Below are 21162 nucleotides of genomic sequence, written 5' to 3' on the forward strand. Positions count from 1 at the left end.
TATTGGGCTAGTGAGATTTCTCTTGACCATTTTTTCTCGTTCGCTTCCTCCATATTAAAGTCTCAACACTGTAGGTCCATATAGCATCAATATAAATATAAACTTTATTTCGAACCTCAGACGTCTAGGAGTAAGGCGAGTGCTTTACCATAGTGCCAGCCGACCCCCCCCCCCCCCCCCTCAGTGACATCAATGATGAGTCATAGAAAAAAACAAAATACAGACACCAGAATTTTAAGAATTAAGTGTATCCTTTTGCGAATGTTAGGTAGTAAAGGTTATAAGGTACTAGAGATGCGTTTCCCTCCTTTTCCGTGGTCGACGACATGTAATCTCTATATACCTATCACTTCCACATGGGACCGGGGTTTTCCACATGGGACCGGGGTTTTCCACATGGGACCGGGGTTTTTCATTGTGACGATTGAACTAGCACCAATGATACAAGGACTAGAACAGTTCTCAGTGAGACGGTAATTAGTGTTAGCTACTGCACTGTACCGCTATCGTCATGGACACGTTATATTGCACAAAAAACCAACATATTTTCCAGAGTGATGGTGAATAGTATAATTTATTACCACGTGCTAATTTAACCATAAAATATCAACTTTCATTATACCTAATCTTTGTGAATATCATAGATTTATTGGTATATCACAAACATGTTACATATTTCCCCATTCATATATGTGTATTAGCGTGTTCATGTACACATAGTACATGTATATAATAGCTTTTGTATCATATCTGAAAATGTTATTATTAAAGAAATGTACAAAGTTTGATTGAAATGCTCACTACCGTGTATGAAATACAACTGTTATTCATACAACAATATGTACTTCATTTATTCGGATGAGTTCTGTATTATAACACGATAAAAATAGAGATGTACTTATTTCAAGCTTGTCATGCTGTCATGTTGAAGTTATAGTTATTGTTTGAACATGTAGATCCAGCAACGATGGTGCGACGAACGCCGGCTATCATCGGATGCATCTTTACAGCACTTTGTGACGCCATCGTAGCAACACTGCTATTTGGACATTGTAACCAAATATACCACAGATTTTCCACAGCAACAGCTCAATTTTCCATCCTCGATTCCACATTTGAGCTATGGTGGTTTGGTTTGGTTCGTTGTTTCGTCCTCTTAGGATTAACGCTAGCGGTCTTGCGACATCCATTAGAAGCGATCACACGAATACAGAAGCTGGAAGAAGGCGCCGTTTGTTTTCTTATTTTGATGGGAATATATGACCTTGTAAAACTGTTAATACTGTCCGATGATTCACTGAAATTATATGACAAGTGGTTTTGGGCCCAGTTCTCGTGGTGTCTGATGGGATGCGTTCTATTCTATATACATTACTGTGCACTAGGAAAAATTAAACTGCTGACAAACGGAGTTCTTTTACAAAACGACTATGTACGAATTAACGATGATGAAAACGACACAGAGGAAAGGAAACCTCTTTTGTCTTCTTCGTCCTCTTCAAAAAGGAAGTCAGCATCAAACGACAGCGATGACGATGATAATGAAGACAGCGACGATGAGTCTTCAGAAGCCAGATCTATTGCCGAGAAGAGAGCGACAGTTCTGAGATTGTTCTCGTATTCCAAACCGGATCTAGGTTACATCATGGGGGCATTCATATTCTTGGTGATTGCGGCAGTTGGTAAGTCTAGTGAAGTCCATCATATCTACTAGAGTTTATCTTCACTGTGTGGTGACTGATTCGGAACATCGTAATACTATGGTGACTGATTCGGGACATCGTAATACCGCTTTTTTAATGGAACGCGATATTGCGAGACCATGATACGGCGAAGTGAGACTACGATACGGTGAAGAGAGACCGCGTAGCGAGACTGCGATACGGCGAAGCGAGACCACGATACGGCGAAGTGGGACTACGATACAGCGAAGTGAGACTACGATACGGCGAAGAGAGACCGCTATACGGCGTAGCGAGACCGCGTTACGGCGAAGCGTGACCGCGATACGGCGTAGCGAGACTGCGATACGGCGTAGCGAGACCGCGATACGGCAAAACATCAGAAATAGGTGGCATAATAATGCTTTATTATATGTACATCAATTGATCGTTTTCAATATTACAGTTGTTGAGCTATATCTCAACAGTAGATATTTCACGAGGGATATTTATTCGACATTAAGTATTACACGCGGGATATTTATTCGACATTAAGTATTACACGTAAGATATTTATTCGACATTAAGTATTACACGTAAGATATTTATTCGACATTAAGTATTACACGTAAGATATTTATTCGACATTAAGTATTACACGTAAGATATTTATTCGACATTAAGTATTACACGAGGGATATTTATTCGACATTAAGTATTACACGCGGGATATTTATTCGACATTAAGTATTACACGCGGGATATTTATTCGACATTAAGTATTACACGAGGGATATTTATTCGACATTAAGTATTACACGTAAGATATTTATTCGACATTAAGTATTACACGTAAGATATTTATTCGACATTAAGTATTACAAGTAAGATATTTATTCGACAATAAGTATTACGTGTAAGATATTTATTCGACATTAAGTATTACACGAGGGATATTTATTCGACATTAAGTATTACACGAGAGATATCTATTCGACGTTAAGTATTACACGAGGGATATTTATTCGACATTAAGTATTACACGAGGGATATTTATTCGACAATAAGTATTACATGTAAGATATTTATTCGACATTAAGTATTACACGAGGGATATTTATTCGACATTAAGTATTACACGAGAGATATCTATTCGACGTTAAGTATTACACGAGGGATATCTATTCGACATTAAGTATTACACGAGGGATATTTATTCGACAATAAGTATTACATGTAAGATATTTATTCGACATTAAGTATTACACGAGGGATATCTATTCGACAATAAGTATTACACGAGGTTATTTATTCGACATTAAGTATTACACGTAAGATATTTATTCGACATTAAGTATTACACGTAAGATATTTATTCGACATTAAGTATTACAAGTAAGATATTTATTCGACATTAAGTATTACACGTAAGATATTTATTCGACATTAAGTATTACACGTAAGATATTTATTCGACATTAAGTATTACAAGTAAGATATTTATTCGACATTAAGTATTACACGCGGGATATTTATTCGACATTAAGTATTACACGAGGGATATTTATTCGACATTAAGTATTACACGTAAGATATTTATTCGACATTAAGTATTACACGTAAGATATTTATTCGACATTAAGTATTACACGTAAGATATTTATTCGACATTAAGTATTACACGAGGGATATTTATTCGACATTAAGTATTACACGTAAGATATTTATTCGACAATAAGTATTACACGAGGGATATTTATTCGACATTAAGTATTACACGTAAGATATTTATTCGACAATAAGTATTACACGTAAGATATTTATTCGACAATAAGTATTACGTGTAAGATATTTATTCGACATTAAGTATTACATGTAATATATTTATTCGACAATAAGTATTACACGAGGGATATTTATTCGACATTAAGTATTACACGTAAGATATTTATTCGACATTAAGTATTACACGAGGGATATTTATTCGACATTAAGTATTACACGTAAAATATTTATTCGACAATAAGTATTACACGTAAGATATTTATTCGACATTAAGTATTACACGAGGGATATTTATTCGACATTAATTATTACACGTAAGATATTTATTCGACAATAAGTATTACACGTAAGATATTTATTCGACATTAAGTATTACATGTAATATATTTATTCGACAATAAGTATTACACGAGGGATATTTATTCGACAATAAGTATTACACGAGGTTATTTATTCGACATTAAGTATTACACGTAAGATAATTTTCGACAATAACTATAATAAGTGAGATATTTATTCTGTAATGAATAATGCGAATAAAATATTTATTCTACTGCATTTATTTCAAGTGATGTATCTATTCTACAACAACTTTAACAGATGAGATACATACTCTACTTAAACTTATACAGGTGAACTAATTATTCTATATTAAGTATTACAGGTGATACATTTATTATACAATAACTATTACAGGTGAGATATTTATTCCCTACTATACTGGACAGGTAGTGGATGGAATAGTGATTGACAAATCCAAGGCTAGATTTACACAAGCCATAATCTATGTGGTCGTCATCTCGACAGGAAGGTGGGTATTAACATGGATTCGTAAAGTACATTAAAGTTAGGACCAGTATTTCAACATACGTTCTTCATGTTCATTGTTATTATGTGCCAGTACATCGCTGGTTCTTAGTGGTCATGTTCAAGTGCAAAAATTTGTAAAGTTGTCATGTTCAGGGCCCTGATTTTTCATGCTATCCTTTATATTATACATTTTATTATCGGCCGTTCAGTAAATCACCTATATCAGATTAGTACTCTTGTTACTACAGTGCGATTGCCAGTGGTCTGAGAGGAGGTCTGTTTTCCGTCGCAATGGCTAGACTAAACGTTCGCATCAGGAATCTACTCTTCTCCAGTATCATTGATCAGGAAATTGGATTTTTCGATAGTGTCAAAACCGGTATGTAAACTCGAACTTTACCTCGGAAGTTCAAATTCATAAGCTATACAAGACAGCTGATACCATCCAAATATCACGTCGATTAAAGGTACATAACATGCTGCCTTACTTCTGCCAGTATTGGAAATATTAAAGATAGCATGTCCAAACTGAACGCAGACATTATTTATAAATTTTGGCAATATTTATGTATTTTGCAAGTATGTATCGGCAGCATTACGCCCAGACTCGTGTGTGACATTGTTGTTTTGTATTTTATGATGTAAAGGTGACATCACGTCCAGACTGACGTCCGACACCACGGTTATGAGTGATACGGTCACCCTGAACATTAACATCTTCCTGCGTAGTCTCATACAGGCAGTGGGTGTGATCGTGTTTATGGTGAAGCTGTCTTGGCGCATGAGCATACTATCTATTATTGTCCTTCCGCTTGTGTTTGGTGTTTCAAAGGTCTATGGCAAGTATTACAAGGTCAGTGTTAGGCTCATACTTGTTGCAAAAAAAGAAATGTTCACAAAAAATGATCAATGCAATTAACTACAGGAAAAATCAACCCACGTTTTACTCAGTGTTATGCACCCTGCTTTAAGTGAAATATATTTTGCAGACGCATTGAACCGAGTTGAATTTCCAACATGGAATGCTTATATACATCTACATGTTGGCTCCTTTATTTTACTGTAGAGACTCTCAAAGCAAGTTCAGAACCGGCTTGCCAAGGCCAATGAAGTAGCGGAAGAGGCGTTTACAAGCATGCGTACCGTGAGAAGCTTTGCCAATGAAAGTTACGAGAAATCTCGTTATTATTCTAATCTGATGCGCATGTATAAAGTGAAAAAGAAGCAGGCAGTGTTCTATGCTGGATACGTGTGGACGAACAAGGTATGTAAGTTATTCGTCAGTTCTCTCATTTGATAAATATTGTGGCATGTCGGTTCATATCTCTGTCCATTTTTATCTCGAAAAAGAAACCGGATTAAGTACTGAATAGAGTTTCTGCTGTTGTTGTAGTTGTTCGAGCTGATACTGACGGCATCGGTATTGTATTACGGCGGACATCTGGTGGTAAATGCTAAATTAAGTGGTGGTAATCTCGTCTCGTTCATCCTCTACCAATTGCAACTTGGAGAATGCATAGACGTAAGTTGGTTAAAACAGGAGAGATAATTATTTCTGTTTTCTGATGATGAACCATTGTCGACATCCTTAGCTTTGTACACCTTTTTGTGAAAGTGACAGGAGCATACCGTGTTCTCCTGTTCCCGTGTTCTTCTGTTCCGTGTTCTTCTTTTCCCGTGTTCTTCTTTTCCGTGTTCTTCTTTTCGCGTGTTCTTCTGTTCCGTGTTCTTCTGTTCCCGTGTACTTTTGTTCTGTGTTCTTCTGTTCCCGTGTTCTTCTTTTCCGTCTTCTTCTGTTCCTGTATGCTTCTTTTCCCTTTTTCTTCTGTTCCGTGTTCTTCTTATCGCGTGTTCTTCTTTTCCGTCTTCTTCTGTTCCTTTATGCTTCTTTTCCGTTTTCTTCTGTTCCTGTATGCTTTTTTCCCTTTTTCTTCTGTTTCGTGTTCTTCTTTTCGCGTGTTCTTCTGTTCCGTGTTTTTCTGTCCCGTGTTCTTCTGTTCCCATGTTCATCTGTTCCGTGTTCTTCTTTTCGCATGTTTTTCTTTTCGCGTGTTCTTCTGTTCCCGTGTTCTTCTGTTCCGTGTACTTTTGTTCTGTGTTCTTCTGTTCCCTTTTTCATCTGTTCCTGTGTTCTTCTGTTCCTTGTTCTTTTCGCGTGTTCTTCTGTTCCCGTATTCTTCTGTTCCGTGTTATTCTTTTCGCGTGTTCTTCTGTTCCCGTGTTCTTCTGTTCCGTGTTCTTCTGTTCCGTGTTCTTCTGTTCCCGTGTTCTTCTGTTCCGTGTTCTTCTGTTCCCGTGTTCTTCTGTTCCGTGTTCTTCTGTTCCGTGTTCTTCTTTTCCCGTGTTATTCTGTTCCCATGTTCTTCTGTTCCCGTGTTCTTCTGTTCCGTGTTATTCTGTTCCCATGTTCTTCTGTTCCCGTGTTCTTCTGTTCCGTGTTCTTCTGTTCCGCGTTCTTCTGTTCCGTGTTCTTCTTTTCCCCGTGTTATTCTGTTCCCGTGTTCTTCTTTTTCCGTGTTCTTCTGTTCCGTGTTCTTCTGTTCCCGTGTTATTTTATTCCGTGTTCTTCTGTTCCGTGTTCTTCTGTTCCGTGTTCTTCTTTTCCCCTGTTATTCTGTTCCCGTGTTCTTCTTTTCCCCGTGTTATTCTGTTCCCGTGTTCTTCTGTTCCGTGTTCTTCTGTTCCCGTGTTATTCTTTTCCCGTGTTCTTCTGTTCCGTATTCTTCTGTTCCGTGTTCTTCTTTTCCCCGTGTTATTCTGTTCCCGTGTTCTTCTTTTTCCGTGTTCTTCTGTTCCGTGTTCTTCTGTTCCCGTGTTATTCTATTCCGTGTTCTTCTGTTCCGTGTTCTTCTTTTCCCGTGTTATTCTGTTCCCGTGTTCTTCTTTTTCCGTGTTCTTCTTTTCCGTGTTCTTCTGTTCCCGTGTTATTCTATTCCGTGTTCTTCTGTTCCGTGTTCTTCTTTTCCCGTGTTATTCTGTTCCCGTGTTCTTCTTTTCCCGTGTTCTTCTGTTCCCGTGTTCTTCTGTTCCGTGTTCTTCTTTTTCCGTGTTCTTCTGTTCCGTGTTATTCTGTTCCCGTGTTATTCTATTCCGTGTTCTTCTTTTCCCGTGTTATTCTATTCCGTGTTCTTCTGTTCCCGTGTTATTCTGTTCCGTGTTCTTCTTTTCCCGTGTTATTCTGTTCCGTGTTCTTCTTTTCCCGTGTAATTCTGTTCCGTGTTCTTCTGTTCCCGTGTTATTCTATGCCGTGTTCTTCTGTTTCGTGTTCTTCTGTTCCCGTGTTATTCTATTCCGTGTTCTTCTGTTCCCGTGTTCTTCTGTTCCGTGTTCTTCTGTTCCCGTGTTATTCTGTTCCGTGTTCTTCTTTTCCCGTGTTCTTCTGTTCCGTGTTCTTCTTTTCCCGTGTTCTTCTGTTCCCGTGTTCTTCTTTTCCCGTGTTCTTCTGTTCCCGTGTTCTTCTGTTCCGTGTTCTTCTTTTTCCGTGTTCTTCTGTTCCGTGTTCTTCTGTTCCCGTGTTATTCTATTCCGTGTTCTTCTTTTCCCGTGTTATTCTATTCCGTGTTCTTCTGTTCCCGTGTTATTCTGTTCCGTGTTCTTCTTTTCCCGTGTAATTCTGTTCCGTGTTCTTCTGTTCCCGTGTTATTCTATTCCGTGTTCTTCTGTTTCGTGTTCTTCTGTTCCCGTGTTATTCTATTCCGTGTTCTTCTGTTCCCGTGTTCTTCTGTTCCGTGTTCTTCTGTTCCCGTGTTATTCTGTTCCGTGTTCTTCTTTTCCCGTGTTATTCTGTTCCGTGTTCTTCTTTTCCCGTGTAATTCTGTTCCGTGTTCTTCTGTTCCCGTGTTATTCTATTCCGTGTTCTTCTGTTTCGTGTTCTTCTGTTCCCGTGTTATTCTATTCCGTGTTCTTCTGTTCCCGTGTTCTTCTGTTCCGTGTTCTTCTTTTCCCGTGTTATTCTGTTCCCGTGTTCTTCTTTTCCCGTGTTATTCTGTTCCCGTGTTCTTCTGTTCCCGTGTTCTTCTGTTCCGTGTTCTTCTGTTCCGTGTTCTTATATTCCCGTGTTTTTTCTGTTCCCGTGTGCTTCTGTTCCCGTGTTCTTTTTTTTCCCTGTTATTCTGTACCCTGCTATTCTGTATCATGCTTCTTTGATAATCATAACGTTAATGTTTTTAATGAAGGACAATATGTCACCAACAAATTAACGATAAGACACTCGTACATTGGCTGTGTTGATTTATAAGCATACTGTCCAAATGCAGCATGAATTATTCTGATCAAGAACGTAGTTGACAGCCGTTTTCCTGTTAATGACTGATTTTATCTCCGCAGAGTATCGGCAATGTATACACAGGATTAATGCAAGCTGTTGGAGCATCACAGAAAGTGTTCGAGTATATGGACCGTGTTCCAAAAATCATAAACAATGGAACTTTGGCGCCACATTTTGTTCAGGGGAGAATCGAGTTCAGAGACGTTACTTTTGCATACCCCACTCGAAATGACACTCCCATTTTGAAGGTGAAATGAAGGAGTATGATATATATTGCATACTTACTTGCCAGTGATCAATTTACACTGTACACCTCCCACTTTTTGTAAGGAGTTTGGAGTAGATTAATATTTCTTCCATGCAAATCTGACGTATGCGACAAGAGTTTCTCTTTTCATATTTGAAGCAATGTATTTCGTAAGAAGTTTTCCAAAGTTGTCTACCGTCCTTAGTAAATCAATGACAACGTTTGCTGGTATTTTTCTATAGAGATCAACGTGACGATAATCTTGAGGAAATAATATCAATAATATTTAGAATATTCAAACAGTATTCTGTTTTCCAAAGTTGTCTACCGTCCTTAGTAAATCAATGACAACGTTTGCTGGTATTTTTCTATAGAGATCAACGTGACGATACTCTTGAGGAAATAATATCAATAATATTTAGAATATTCAAACAGTATTTTGCACGTTCCAGAATGTGTCGTTCTCCGTGGCTCCAGGAGAGGTGGTGGCCATTGTAGGTCCCAGTGGAAGTGGTAAAACTTCGTGCATTAATCTCCTGGAACACTTCTATGAGGCATGCACAGGTTCAGTGTTACTGGACAGCCAGCCAATACAGAGTTACGACCACACCTACCTACATACAAAGGTATGATAAAAACACCGGTATATACAGGTCACGAAGTATTATGGGATCTCATACTCAAAGAAGAAATCAGCACGAGTATAAAGTGTTAGATTATGATAGAACCACGATATCGTACGTAACAAAATGTGATAAAATATTGATAATTATTCTACAGGTGGCTCTAGTTGGTCAGGAGCCTGTGCTTTATGCGCGATCACTCAAGGACAACATTCGATGCGGCCTTTCAGAGGAGCATTATGAGATGGAACGCGTGATAAGAGCAGCAGGTTTAGCCAACGCCCACCAATTTATCATGGAAATGAAGAAAGGATATGATACCCAGGCTGGGGAGAAGGGGCTGCAACTGTCAGGTAGGGCTGCATATTTCACTGTGTAGTTCCTGGTTATAACGGTTTTCTTTTACATTATTCATGAAGAAAAAAATTATAGTTAGGTGATATATACGAAATAATAATTATTAAGTATATTAAAATCTGAAGTTACAAAAAAGTTTTGTGTACCAACCGTTTTTTTGTTTTTGTTTTTGTTTTTGTTATTGCAAAAGGAGGACAAAAACAGAGGGTTGCCATAGCACGTGCGCTTATTAGAAACCCTGCAATTTTGTTATTGGATGAGGCGACAAGTGCACTTGACTCTGAATCCGAACATATTGTAAGTACCAAATTCACTCGGTAACACCTTTTCATTAATCTTGTACTACAATGTCAAGATCACTAATGCAATAGGGAACATCGGAATATTTCACATTGATTCTGCTAACACCACAGATCAATTATATTTTTGCTTATGATGGCTCTACTTTTGCTCTGTGGTCTTGTTAGCTCGTGTTGCGATAGTTGGAAGTGAAAACAATATGAGAAGTTTTGTTTATTTCTTATTCATTTCATAGGTTCAGCAAGCAATCTACAAGAACTTGCAAGGGAAGACAGTAATCATCATAGCTCATCGACTAAGCACAGTTGAGAAAGCTGACCGTATTATTGTCATCGAAAAAGGCCGATTGGTTGAGCAAGGATCGCATTCGGAACTCCTCTCTAGGAAAGGACTATATGCCAAGCTTGTTAAAAGACAATTGAAAGAAACTCGTTCATCCTAATGTACGAGTAAAGCTTATATATATATATAGATAAATAGAACTGATAACGATTACAATTTTCTGTGATAGAATTTTGTGTGTTTAAATATTCCTTGTTTTTACTGAAGCCAGGATTAAGTCTGCAGTAATTTGAGGTGATACAGGGTGCCACACGTAACATTGTAAGCTAGTGATAAAGACGTATTTGGTAGCTGTTATAATTCTTTTTGTTAACAGCTTTACTTTTACAAAGCTTAAAGCCAATATTGTTTGTTCAGGTGTCATAAATTCAAATTGTAAAATCGACGTACACATAAACATTTAAACGAGAACAAAGTGATTAGATATTGTAAGGTCGTTTGTGAAACATAGTGAGTGAATACATGAATATAGAATGTTGACCAGTTATGTTCATATAATTGTCATGCATTTAGGATTTAGGAAAAACCGAGCATTAGTCTAGTGTCGTTACGATAACAATTTCTGTGCCGAATCCTATCATTTGGAATGCATGACATACATAATGTATATGACTGTATAATTGAGTGGAATATTTTTTTTCAAAATAGAGGTTCCTGTCAACAACACATCTTGTCCGTTGTGCCAATACTTTATACATAATATATTTAAGTCAAGAGAATTATCAATACGGTTATATCATTTCTGTAGTTCTTAATGTCATCGAATCTCGTCCCGTGTTTTATTTAACATAAGCTCTTTCAGTCGAAGGTATATTCGATGAGCTATATGCATGTTAGCATTTTGTTTCTTTATAATGTTCATTACCATATCTATCTATGCCTAGTTTTCTAGGATTTTATGTATGTGATATTACCAAACTCGTTGATATATAAATCTATTAGATGTAGGTGAGAGTGTTTTTTGATAACATGATATTGCTAAACTTGTTGACATGATATGAACCAGTTGCTATTACGAACTTATATACCTGTGTATATATGTGTAAGACATGAGTAAATATAGGTCAGATATGATAAAACTACCAGTTAATGTTACTGGTTATAGTTTTTGCCATTATGATGGGGATCATTTAATGAGAGTATGTATATTTTACCAATTGGAGATCTGCTTTGTATTGTTACAACTTGCAGTCACGGAGTACCTGAAATGAGATTAAAATGTATCGCTATTGTTATTCTGACTTAGGGTTTAGTTTTGTTGTTTAATACATAAGATGTCTGGCATTATAATAAGGTATACCTCAGCCACGATATTTTTGTTGATTAGATTACAAAAATCTAAAATAGATATTTTGCATTGTGCTGGAGATTACTACAATTAATGTATTTGGGCAGTCTCGAATCTGTATCTACACACTAAAAGCAACCTTTACAGGTAGTGAAATTTCCATAGTGTTTACATGTGGTCATAGCGTTCAGAGTTGGAATTTGCGTGAATGTATGTAGTTTGTTATCATGACAGTATTGCTGCTTTTAAGACAGCTGTTCAGAAATAAATTTCTTCTAAGAAGTTGAAGAGTTAGTAATTATTAGTAATATTATTTGAATTTTTATCAATTTTTTGACAATCACATGTCAGAAATCAGGGGAAATTCTTTATTAACACAAATTTTATTTCTCTGTTATTAATGTAATTATTATGTAGTTTATGAATATATACATATATCTGGTTATATTTTTCATTACCAAACTGCTAAACCTGTATATCTCAAACATGACCACTAATTTCAGGAAAAATGCAAATTAACTGTTTACCTTATCACCAGTGTTGTGAGATCTTATTAATTATCTTTTTATCGTTTTTGGCTTTTGATGCCGACATGATCAACAAAAACATTGATGAATATTTGTAATTGCATGTCATTACTACGACATAAATGATTGTGTTTTAAGGTATGATTAATAACTCTAACCTGAACCGACCCCGTGACCATTATAGTGTCGTTATTGTGGGCATTGATCGATACCAAAATTATTATTCTGATTAAGGGATTGTAATTTATTACCGATAAGATTTAACCTAATATTGGCATCAGGCTGAAGGAATTTATATATAAACCTTGTCAGGGTATACCTTTATTATCGTGAAAATGAGTCTTTCATGCATACGCTACGCTATCACAATATATTTACATTATTTACATGTTGGATGGACCAAGATTTACATCGCCGATGTTGTCGATGAAGGAGAAGACGCTTACTCTTCCACAACACCTGGTCTTATTGTCCTTGAAGCTTTTCATATTCGATATTTATATTTCGCCATTGTTCTATCTAACTTGAGTTTAAGATGGTTTTCATGTCGGCATGTAGTTCAGCTTATATTTCGACAGAAGTGTGCATTTAGCTGTCGATCATGGCAGAAACAGACTAATATTTAAATCGTCAAAATTCTTTTATTACAAAATATACTTAGAGTTTGATACAAATACCAATTGATTCACAAAACTGATACATAAGCTTTAAGACACATATGGACATTGCTGATGTAAACATGTATGATAATTCGACAATGAGTCTGAGATAGAAATAACAATATAGGTTATTTCTATTCTTGCTATACGTGTTTACTGCTTTGGACGCTTACACGGATCAACTTCTTAATGTTGTCCTGGTGATATGTCTTGATTAAGGAGCGGATTGCTTCTGAATAAGGAAATTAATTACAACCATTTATAATGCGTTTTGAGCATGGCTGTGTGGCATGTTCGATCTTAATGAAGAAACAAGATTAGGAGTGAAAATCATTATATGACAAGATACGTACAATTGAACATGTATGGTTAGATGTGTAAGTAAATGGTTAAACCTGATCAAACGGGTCTTAATATAGCACTTTTGTAATTAGTCATAGCTTACGTATTTTGTATATAAAATTGTCCAGAATTTACATGAACATTCCAGCATATCCTGACATAACTTCTAGAAAGGTATCTATGTTGCTCCATCTTTCGACACCACTTTTTGTCGATAAGACATGGAACTTATACGTTACCGTGCGGTAAGTTAGTAAGAACATAATAGTCCTGGATTATTTGCTGTAACAGTTGCTGTTATTACAATCTACTGTAGTTAGAGTTTACGCGGGAAAACCCCCTAAATTCGCAATTTAAAAGGTCGTGCGCCTTATCAGTAACAACAGGACCGAGGTATACACGGTCACGCGCCTAAAGAGCCTCAAATTGAATGAGACCACCACTTGCTTCCGATAAATCCCTTAAATATAATTTGAATGACAAACGCCGTAGTAGCTTGATTTTTGAAACACAAGGCTATGTGCCTTAATAGCTGGAATCCGAGAGGGAACGCTTGCCCTCAATAGACGGCGTACTCTGACTACTTGGAAAAAACGTCTTCTTATCTTTCGGTGATGGCGAGTTCCCTGGAGTGAGGTTGAGGTCAATTAATGCTGGGGATATGCAATTGGCCATATCCATTGACAACGAATGTTTCCGCTTCCAAAGTGGAAGCGCAGACCCGTTCATCTGACGAGGCCTCGAGAGAAGATGCCCGTTCGCCTGTTTCTTTGTGACAATGGTAAAACACCTTTCCTGACTGTCATCCTTCTTTGGACGTATCTCTGATTTAGGTCGTGCATTGTTGTTTGTAGTTCCGTTTTGCATGACATGTCCATTTCCAGTCAGAAACTTACCTGAAAATTTTGTTTTCTCGCAGGCGTCCACTCTTGTAAGTAGGCGAGACGTTCTAACGAGAACATCATTGATGCGATGAACTTCTGCTTGTTTCTTCAACGTTAACGCATCAGCGCGGATTTCACAAGCTTCCTTAGATATGGCTATCGGTGCACTTCTGAGAATTTCATCAAGAGATGCTTCAAGTTTTGTCCTCCTTGACACAATATGTTCATGTAATTCTCGTTGGATTTTTTCCACAATTGTTGTTCCATGGACAAATATGCGGTCTTTTAGATGTGACGACTTGTTTACGTCCTCAGCAATATCCGTGATCTCCCGACTCATGTCGCGAACCTGATTTCGATACATGGCGATCTTTTCTTCCAGTAATTTTATCCGACATTCGAAATATTGAACCTGCGACCTGTAATTATCTGCCTTTATTCTTACTACATCGCCAACATCTTGATCGGAGCTACCGCGTCTTGTCATTTGACCGAAATTCTCTTTCATTTGGAGGTCTTTTTGAAAATCTGTCATTTTCTTCTTTTCCAATTCTAGCTGATATTGAAGCATCGACAACTGTTCACATTTCGTGGCCAGTTGCTTACTATTACTCTGCAAAGTTTCCTTCATTTCGTTCACGTGACGAACTTGTTCCTCTAAGTTCGCCTCTAGTTTGTTTTTCTCGTTGGATAGGTGCAGTTTTTCCATTTGTAGTTTTTGGCATTCTTTATTTCTTTGGTCCATATCTAGTTTTAATTTAAGGATATCCTGATTTAGCCTTTGGGCACGATCTTCGACAGTTCGGTTTTTCTGGTTATTTTGTTCAGCTAACGCAAGCTTCAAATCTTCAATCTTTGAAATTTGTTCTCCAATGGTATTTTCCTTCTGTTGAAGTTCATTCTCTAGCAACTGCTTCTGTGTTTGGAGGTCTTTCAAGGCGTCCTGTCCTTTCTCAAGATCAAGAAGCAAAAAGGACTGTTTGTGCTCCAGTCTTTTCTCACGTTGTTTATGAACCATAGCTAAACTATTGTCACTCGATTTGTACTGCTCCAGAAGCTCAGTCTTGAATTTGAGTTCTTTTTGTATTTCAGAGAGTTTGTCCTCAAGTTCAAACACCTGAAATAAGGGATCAAGCTATGAGATATTGTGGATGTAAGTAAACTTATTACCTAGTCATTCCATGTACGTTTACTGATACACCATGGAATTGCACAAATATGGAATATTGTACTACATAGGACATATAGTTAAGGATACTGAAATACTACGTAAGTTGTCTGGAACCTTAGTTTACCCAAATGAGACAACTTTTCCTGGTGAAGACACTGTGGCTGTGTCATTTTTCTCAATGTTTTACTAAACGTAACATCAATATATTCTATTATCTTCGTTTTATCCTAACCATAGTTTTGTTTTGATGAAAGTTTTAGAAAAAAAATCGGTAAAAATTAAGTTTAGTGATCTTAAATATGGCGACTAAATTACATACGCAACATTTTCATTACTGCAATGTCGTAACTATTAAGTCTAAACATTTGACGTTAAAGGTCTGAAATCGTGTTTAAAGGTAGCCACTAACCTGCATTTTCTTGATATAATTTCCATTTTCTATTAAGTCTAAACATTTGACGTTAAAGGTCTGAAATCGTGTTTAAAGGTAGCCACTAACCTGCATTTTCTTGATATAATTTCCATTTTCTGACCCCGTAATGTTTATACTCTAGATCATTTAGGTCAAACCTAATTCGTGTCGTGAGTTCCGCCAGTTCTACCGTACTATATTATACTATATAATCGACACTCTCACGAGTGAACAAAGGACACGCATAAAGGTGAATTACAGTTTTACCCACTAAACTAGTGATATTAAGAATATTTGTCAATCAGACAATACCATAGCACCATACGGCTATTACGTCTCGACGCGATGTGATACTACACCTTTGAGCTATAAGCTGTTTTGAGGTTATCGAGTTCAAAGACCATTTCTCCATGCTCCTGTATCAGACATTTGTTGAGGTAGCTGCGGAGGGCCTTCATTTCATCCTTTGTTAATTTATTGGCAAGGCGCCGATGTTCTCGGAAAAGCACTGAAATTATACAACGGGAAACGATGTAATAAAGATAATATTGACAAGCTTATATAGAAGTTAAAATAAATAGGGCAAAGGCAATTAAATTAAATTAGCACCCACTGCGTATACGGAAATAACTTATGAATAGAATATCTTAAATCATGGCAGACATTGTAATGCTTATTTGAACTTAGATATTCAGATTATGCATATCAAGGAGATTCGATGGCATACTGTCCATATTACAGAAGTTGTAATACAATTACAGTTGAAATACAACAGTACATTTAATTGGAACAATTACTTAGTGATTGGCATCTTGATTAATGATTAATAGGAACGTATAGGGTGTTGTATGTATGTATAGGTTCTGTGACAACAACATAACATCTGCCCTTATTATCTTATAAGATCATCATGCCTTAGTATAAAATATGTTTTTTCTGTATTTTTTTTCTGAGAATGTCAGGGATTTAAACGAATACTTCGGTATCATTTTGTTATATTCACGACTATACACCAGAGAAACAATTAAAAGGCCTCTGCTCGAAGACAAGAGAGACACATCTAGAGAACACAATTGAATTTTATTTCTTGCCCGATCAGAATAGCCAGGCCGCGTCTGTACTAGAAAAAGAAATATAATAAACATTTCTGGAAACAACCTTCAAAAGCATACTTCGTTAAGAAATAGATTGGGAACTCATAAAACGGGCACAATTATATTTATGACAATATTCATTTTAAGCTTCATAACTATTATTATTATAGTTACGAGGTTTTCTTCTTTTTTTTTTGTCCATAGAAAAGAGATAATTGCAGCTGCTCGGACAACAAGGCCCAATAGCTAAGCCCTCCCCTCCCTCCGGACAACAAGGCCCAAGGCCCAAGAGCTAAGCCCCCCCATCGGGACAACATGGCCCAACAGCTAACCCCGGACAACAAGGCCCAATAGCTAAGCCCTCCAAATCATTCTTTATTGTTTCACACCCCACATTTAAAAGTATAACACATTCCAAATATAACCTTCTCCATTGCAAACTTGACAACATTCCCAATTAGATCTGGATATTCGACTTAATTTAACAGGATATTCAACACTGAAATTTTATAGCAGAAGCCGGCAACATTATGACCAGAAACTATAACTCTTCAATAGTAATCATGATCTATCTGTATCGGTACTGTTTGTGATCAGTATTTCATTTTGGTGATTATGCCTTTTCACTAATGTCATTGCAAATTCATCAATCTGCAGTCTGACAAAAAATATCTAAAGTGTAAATTCTCAATGGAGAGCAAAAATGCTAAAACCACATTGTTATAAGACACAATGATTAAAAATAAATGCGAGTAGTTTAACCAATTAGCAAACGTTTGTTTTAAACCCAAAACGTAATGATCAAGTCTCCAGGATCAACAGTGCTGATGTTATCGTAGTAAATACTATACCAATAAAGCAGAGCCAAGCTGTACGATATGTACCTGAGTTACTGTGAACTATATTAAACTATACGATATGTACCTGAGTTACAGTGAACTATATTAAACTATACGATATGTACCTGAGTTACTGTGAACTATATTAAACTATACGATATGTACCTGAGTTACTGTGAACTATATTAAACTATACGATATGTACCTGAGTTACTGTGAACTATATTAAACTATACGATATGTACCTGAGTTACTGTGAACTATATTAAACTATACGATATGTACCTGAGTTACTGTGAACTATATTAAACTATACGATATGTACCTGAGTTACTGTGAACTATATTAAACTATACGATATGTACCTGAGTTACTGTGAACTATATTAAACTATACGATATGTACCTGAGTTACTGTGAACTATATTAAACTATACGATATGTACCTGAGTTACTGTGAACTATATTAAAAACGATATGTACTGAGTTACTGTGAACTATATTAAACTATGTGTACCTGAGTTACTGTGAACTATATTAAACTATACGATATGTACCTGAGTTACTGTGATACGATATGTACCTGAGTTACTGTGAACTATATTAAACTATACGAACTGAGTTACTGTACTATATTAAACTATACGATATGTACCTGAGTTACTGTGAACTATATTAAACTATACGATATGTACCTGAGTTACTGTGAACTATATTAAACTATACGATATGTACCTGAGTTACTGTGAACTATATTAAACTATACGATATGTACCTGAGTTACTGTGAACTATATTAAACTATTTGCCTTGTGACAATTTCAAAATGCTATAATCTCCCATAGCGTTATATATCACTGAACATTATTCATGGATTTGGCACATGACCTATTCTAATTTATATAATTGTATCAAACAGTATCCAATCTCGGAGAGCGACCATTAAAATTTCAATACTTATGAATAGCCGTCAACGCTATCGTAGCCGCGTCAGTTATTAATTATTATTATTACTGCCATACCCGTGTATATACCATAACATTGATACTACCGTACCCGTGTTTATAATCAGACATTAATACTATCGTACCTGGGTTTATGATTAGAATCTAATCCAACCGTACCCGTGTTTATGATCAGACATTCATGCTACCATACTCATATTTATAATCAGACAAGCCAGTAATTTTACTGTAACCATAGTCAAGATCAAGTATAATAACTACCATAGAGATGCTCATGAGCAGCCGGTTATACTATTGTAACACGCGTCCCTGAGCAAAAATTTCTATATTCAAGGCGTATTAAAGGATACGACACTTTTCAATATCGCTATCTGTTTTTGCACGTGTGAAAAATAGCCAAGAAAATACCAACATGAAAACGTAACCATAATACAAACACAAATTCCATAAACCGAGGGCAAAATATGAGCAAAACAAAGATTTACACGGAAACTTCTGACAAAGTACAAGGAGAATAAGACTATGTGTTCCGGAAGAGTAAGCGTCTTCTGCTTCATCGACGACACCGCCATGCAACCTTGATCAATCCAAGTAAATAATGTCACGTTCTCAAATGAGAACAAGGCATACAACAACGGAACCAAATGACAAACACACTAGCATCAAATACGTCCAGTTTCATATCGCACAAAGGTATAGAATATTTCTCAATGAGATCACTATGGCGACCATAAACTACATTTAGTTTTTTTGATGTAAATAACGATTCATTTTAATACATTTCCTGTTAAGAAGTACGATATATAGTAACTATCTAAATGCTGTATAATCATATGACACATATAGTCAATACGTGATCAAATGTTTTTTTGGTTTATTATAATTTTGTATTTCCGATGCTGATAACATCACATATTCATTTATAAGTATTTAACTGGTAGACTTATTTAAACATTATTCCTAGGCCAGGATGAGAGACGCCTCGCTAGATAACAGGCTAAATATGTACTGCATTGCACTACACCTTATTGTAGGATTCAGGTGAGACATTGATATGAGCTGGCCTATTCGCTGGCCACAGGAAGCTTAAGCCTCAGTTTGTGTCGTAAACAGAGTAAAAAATATCGAAACTTAACAGCATCCTCCTGATTAGGTTTAGCTATTACAAAAAATAGCCTAGTGATAAGAAGGAATATTGTGTTAACTTAGGTAGTGATATTGATTAGATACGGTATCCATGCCGGTGTTTCAACTACGAGGGGATTAGTGCCACAAATCTATTGATGTTATGGGGGATATTAGTGAGACGATGGGAGTCCGCCATGTTTGATTAAAACCCAATCTGTTACATAAAGAAACGCAATTCACTAGCTGCACGTCTCATTTTCAGCCTGAAATAAATTTGGAATTGATAGTTCGCCTCACAGGGACTCTGGCGGGTCAGATATGGTGTATCCATGCATTTCGCTTCATCAAAATATACTTCATTCCATATAAAAATCAGTTCAATGTAAGCAAGCCTTTTCTCGATGGGTGTATTTATTCATTTGTTTATTTTATTATTGGTTTTCTTACTTATCTATCCGTTTATTCATTCGGAGTTTTTTTAGTCAACATGCACAGCAGTAGAACTAATAACAATAATACTTTATATATACATTATCTACTATGCTTTTTTGTTATGATGCATGTCATGTCTATTGGTATCAATGCGCTTCACGCTGGTCTTTCTATCTTATTAAAACGGCTTATTCAAGGCGAGGATTAATGATATATTTGTAATAATAAGCTGTACTGTCATTTTCTACGTATAATAGTTTATCACATGACCCGCCTGTTATCTATATATAATTTCACCATGTAATGTTTTCATATGTCAATAGTGAATTTGTACTCTAGGTCGTTTTTCTTGCCAGCACTAGTCAGAATTTAATAATACGGACAATGGCGTTACATCATGAAAATGACAATAAAAATGGCTGCCTCTGTTTGATGAATAAAAAACTAACAGAAAAAGAAAAGCACAGTTTACACTTGTTTACACTTCTTATGTGATTATATGAAAATTTCGGTATTAATTTTTTTTTGCGAGTCAAATAGAAATTTTTGCAAGTTCGTTTTATAAAATATCATACACGAGTGAAATGAAAAACAGTCTAAGATCCTATATATAATCTATTGCAAGGTTTGTTATTTAATGAAATAATTACATAGCTGGTAAAGGAATATTCTTTCACTTTGGCCAATTACTTCAGATTTAATATGATGTTAGCAGAAGGAAATCAAATCTATAATATCTTTTATATATGATTTATTTGCTGAATGGCGAGGACATCACGCGAGAATTAAGACTTTTAAATATCTGTTTCAGACATGAAATTAACTCAGGCACTTCTACCAGTAAATCCTTATTTAAAAAACGTTTTGAATTATCTATTACAAAGAACCATAATCTATATATGGTTATATTTACGTTTATGCTTGCTCAGAGACGGTGTAAACAACGTTCGGTCATATTTCAGGGATTAAGTGAAAATCTATCTAATTACATGGCTGTCCTGACCAGGATATAAATAGAAAAGAATAACCCC

The 21162-nt window shown here is 36.2% G+C and overlaps 2 protein-coding genes across 2 annotated transcripts; one reads left to right on the forward strand and one right to left on the reverse strand.

Moving 5' to 3' along the window:
• The first annotated feature begins 967 nt into the window (after positions 1-967).
• Positions 968-10492, forward strand: LOC132549530 (ABC-type oligopeptide transporter ABCB9-like). The gene is made up of 11 exons (XM_060213470.1): positions 968-1682; positions 4143-4257; positions 4505-4635; positions 4904-5109; positions 5323-5520; positions 5650-5778; positions 8583-8771; positions 9223-9396; positions 9551-9746; positions 9941-10047; positions 10286-10492. The coding sequence occupies exons 1-11, from the start codon at positions 968-970 to the stop codon at positions 10490-10492; spliced, it is 2367 nt and encodes a 788-aa protein (XP_060069453.1).
• Positions 10493-13733: 3241 nt separating this feature from the next.
• Positions 13734-19621, reverse strand: LOC132549508 (uncharacterized protein MG328-like). The gene is made up of 3 exons (XM_060213446.1): positions 19594-19621; positions 16035-16183; positions 13734-15209 (listed from the first exon to the last, which is right to left on the reverse strand). Exons 1-3 carry the CDS (start codon positions 19619-19621, stop codon positions 13734-13736), a joined length of 1653 nt encoding a protein of 550 aa, XP_060069429.1.
• Positions 19622-21162: the final 1541 nt, after the last annotated feature.

The sequence above is a fragment of the Ylistrum balloti genome, unplaced genomic scaffold, assembly GCF_031769215.1.
Source record: "Ylistrum balloti isolate Yb309-2 unplaced genomic scaffold, AGI_CSIRO_Ybal_v1 Utg370064, whole genome shotgun sequence".
Lineage (NCBI taxonomy): Eukaryota > Metazoa > Mollusca > Bivalvia > Pectinida > Pectinidae > Ylistrum > Ylistrum balloti.